The sequence below is a fragment of the Scomber japonicus genome, chromosome 8 (genome assembly GCF_027409825.1).
Source record: "Scomber japonicus isolate fScoJap1 chromosome 8, fScoJap1.pri, whole genome shotgun sequence".
Lineage (NCBI taxonomy): Eukaryota > Metazoa > Chordata > Actinopteri > Scombriformes > Scombridae > Scomber > Scomber japonicus.
In genome coordinates, this window is record NC_070585.1 from 34,451,765 (window position 1) to 34,454,264 (window position 2,500).

At 50.8% G+C, this 2,500-nt stretch overlaps 1 protein-coding gene across 2 annotated transcripts in view; it reads right to left on the bottom strand.

Annotated features, from left to right (window-relative positions):
- The window catches only part of slc44a1b (solute carrier family 44 member 1b), a 16,872-nt gene that overhangs the window by 14,134 nt on the left and 238 nt on the right, over positions 1–2,500 (bottom strand). For both annotated transcript variants that reach the window (XM_053323838.1, XM_053323837.1), the window contains exons 1-3: positions 2,490–2,500; positions 2,100–2,189; positions 554–696 (exon numbers count right to left, since the gene is read on the bottom strand). The exon at positions 2,490–2,500 is cut by the window's right edge and continues 238 nt beyond it. In XM_053323838.1, coding sequence (XP_053179813.1) covers positions 554–696; positions 2,100–2,189; positions 2,490–2,500 — 244 coding nt within the window. The remainder of the gene's footprint in view (positions 1–553; positions 697–2,099; positions 2,190–2,489) is intronic.

Sequence of the window (2,500 nt, forward strand, 5' to 3'; positions counted from 1 at the left end):
TCACAGTCTCAGTGATGATGTCACAGCCTCAGTGATGATGTCACAGCCTCAGTAATGATGTCACAGTCTCAGTGATGATGTCACAGTCTCAGTGATGATGTCACAGTCTCAGTGATGATGTCACAGCCTCAGTGATGATGTCACAGCCTCAGTGATGATGTCACAGTCTCAGTGATGATGTCACAGTCTCAGTGATGATGTCACAGCCTCAGTGATGATGTCACAGCCTCAGTAATGATGTCACAGTCTCAGTGATGATGTCACAGTCTCAGTGATGATGTCACAGTCTCAGTGATGATGTCACAGTCTCAGTGATGATGTCACAGCCTCAGTGATGATGTCACAGCCTCAGTGATGATGTCACAGTCTCAGTGATGATGTCACAGTAACAGTTGATACTGTCTGTGTTTTTATCATCAGTGAAATCTGTCTGACATTTATTTACAGTCTGATTCTGTAAAAACACGTTAAACACGATAAACACGTTAAACACGTTAAACGTTAGCTTACTTGCGGTCCGTGTGGTCGTTAAACACGTTAAACGTTAGCTTACTTGCGGTCCGTGTGGTCGAGGCCGCTCAGCCGGACGCCATCGATCTGCTCGTTGCGGCGGCCGCAGGTGTTGCCGTAGCTGTCGTATCCGAAGACGAGGCGAGCGGCGCCGCCGGTGACGATGGTGAAGCCGCAGATGCTGCCCTGCAGGACGGAAACATGGCTGTTAGTGAACTTCCTGTTTCCTGACGTAACCACGGAAACACGGAGAGAAACATACTTAATCTATCTGCTAAAAGATAAAAAAATTAAAAGGGAAGAAGCTCCCTCAGAGAGACCGAACCAAAACTAATTAGGAACCCTAACCCTCGGGAACCCTAACCCTCAGGAACCCTAACCCTGGGGAACCCTCACCCTCGGGAACCCTCACCCTCGGGAACCCTAACCCTCGGGAACCCTAACCCTCGGGAACCCTAACCCTGAGGAACCCTCACCTTCAGGAACCCTAACCCTAAGGAACCCTAACCCTGAGGAACCCTAACCCTGAGGAACCCTAACCCTCAGGAACCCTAACCCTGAGGAACCCTAGCCCTGAGGAACCCTAACCCTCAGGAACCCTAACCCTCAGGAACCCTAACCCTGGGGAACCCTCACCCTCAGGAACCCTAACCCTGGGGAACCTTAACCCTCGGGAACCTTAACCCTCAGGAACCTAAACCCTGGGGAACCCTCACCCTCAGGAACCCTAACCCTGGGGAACCCTAACCCTGGGGAACCCTCACCCTCGGGAACCCTAACCCTCGGGAACCCTCACCCTCAGGAACCCTCACCCTCAGGAACCCTAACCCTAAGGAACCCTAACCCTGAGGAACCCTAACCCTCAGGAACCCTAGCCCTGAGGAACCCTAACCCTCAGGAACCCTAGCCCTGAGGAACCCTAACCCTCAGGAACCCTGACCCTCAGGAACCCTAACCTTAACCCTAACCCTTAGGAACCGTATGATAGAACATCTGGCGGTTTCGGTTATCATCCCATTCTGACTTCCAATCAATCAGTAACAACATTATCAATGAGTGGATCGGCATCATCCTTTGATCCTTTACGGGTTAGGGTTCCTCATGGTTAGGGTTCTTCAGGGCTAGGGTTCCTGAGGGTTAAGGTTAGGGTTCCTCAGGGCTAGGGTTCCTCATGGTTAGGGTTCTTCAGGGTTAGGGTTCCTCAGGGTTAGGGTTCCTCAGTATTTAGATTATTGATCAAACACTAAATATTTACTTTAATATGAAATCAATCAAATTCATTGATTATCAAAATACTTCAGAGTAATAATTAATTACAATTAATCAATAATGTGACATCACTGTGACATCACTGTGATGTCACTGTGATGTCATTCACCGCTTCTGATCAATCAATATTCATCATTACAGATATTATTGATTCATTATTGACATATTAAGCTGATATGATATGTTAGGTATATTATGGGATGCTGTGTGGTTATAATAGATTATTGATTATCACAGAGGTGTTATAGATGCACCAATAACAGTCGTGTGTATTACAGCATGCTGCAGGTCTATTATGGGATGGCGGGCTGTGTGGTTACCATGCCGACGCAGAAGACAGTGAAGAGCAGGAACCAGGGCAGGTCTGTGCAGCTCCGGTCCTCCAGCGGTCTCCACTCTCTCTTTGTCCTCTGGAAGACACAAACACACGGTCACACCGGGCACCGGGCACCGGGCCGGGGCTCCCCCTCCTCCCGGAGCTGTTTAGCCCCAGCCCCGGTCCCCGGTTACCGTGACAGGCCCCGGTAACCCGCCTGTCCCGGGAGGAGCTAATTGGATTACGGTCCTGGCTCTAATGCTCGGCCCTCTCTGCTCCCCGGTCCCCGGTCCCCGTTAACGGTGACAGAATAAACACGCTCCGGTGCTCTGCTGAAGGACACCGGGAGGAGAGAGAGGGAGGGGGGGGGCTGACGGTACCGGGCCGTTCTTACCTCCGCGCTCC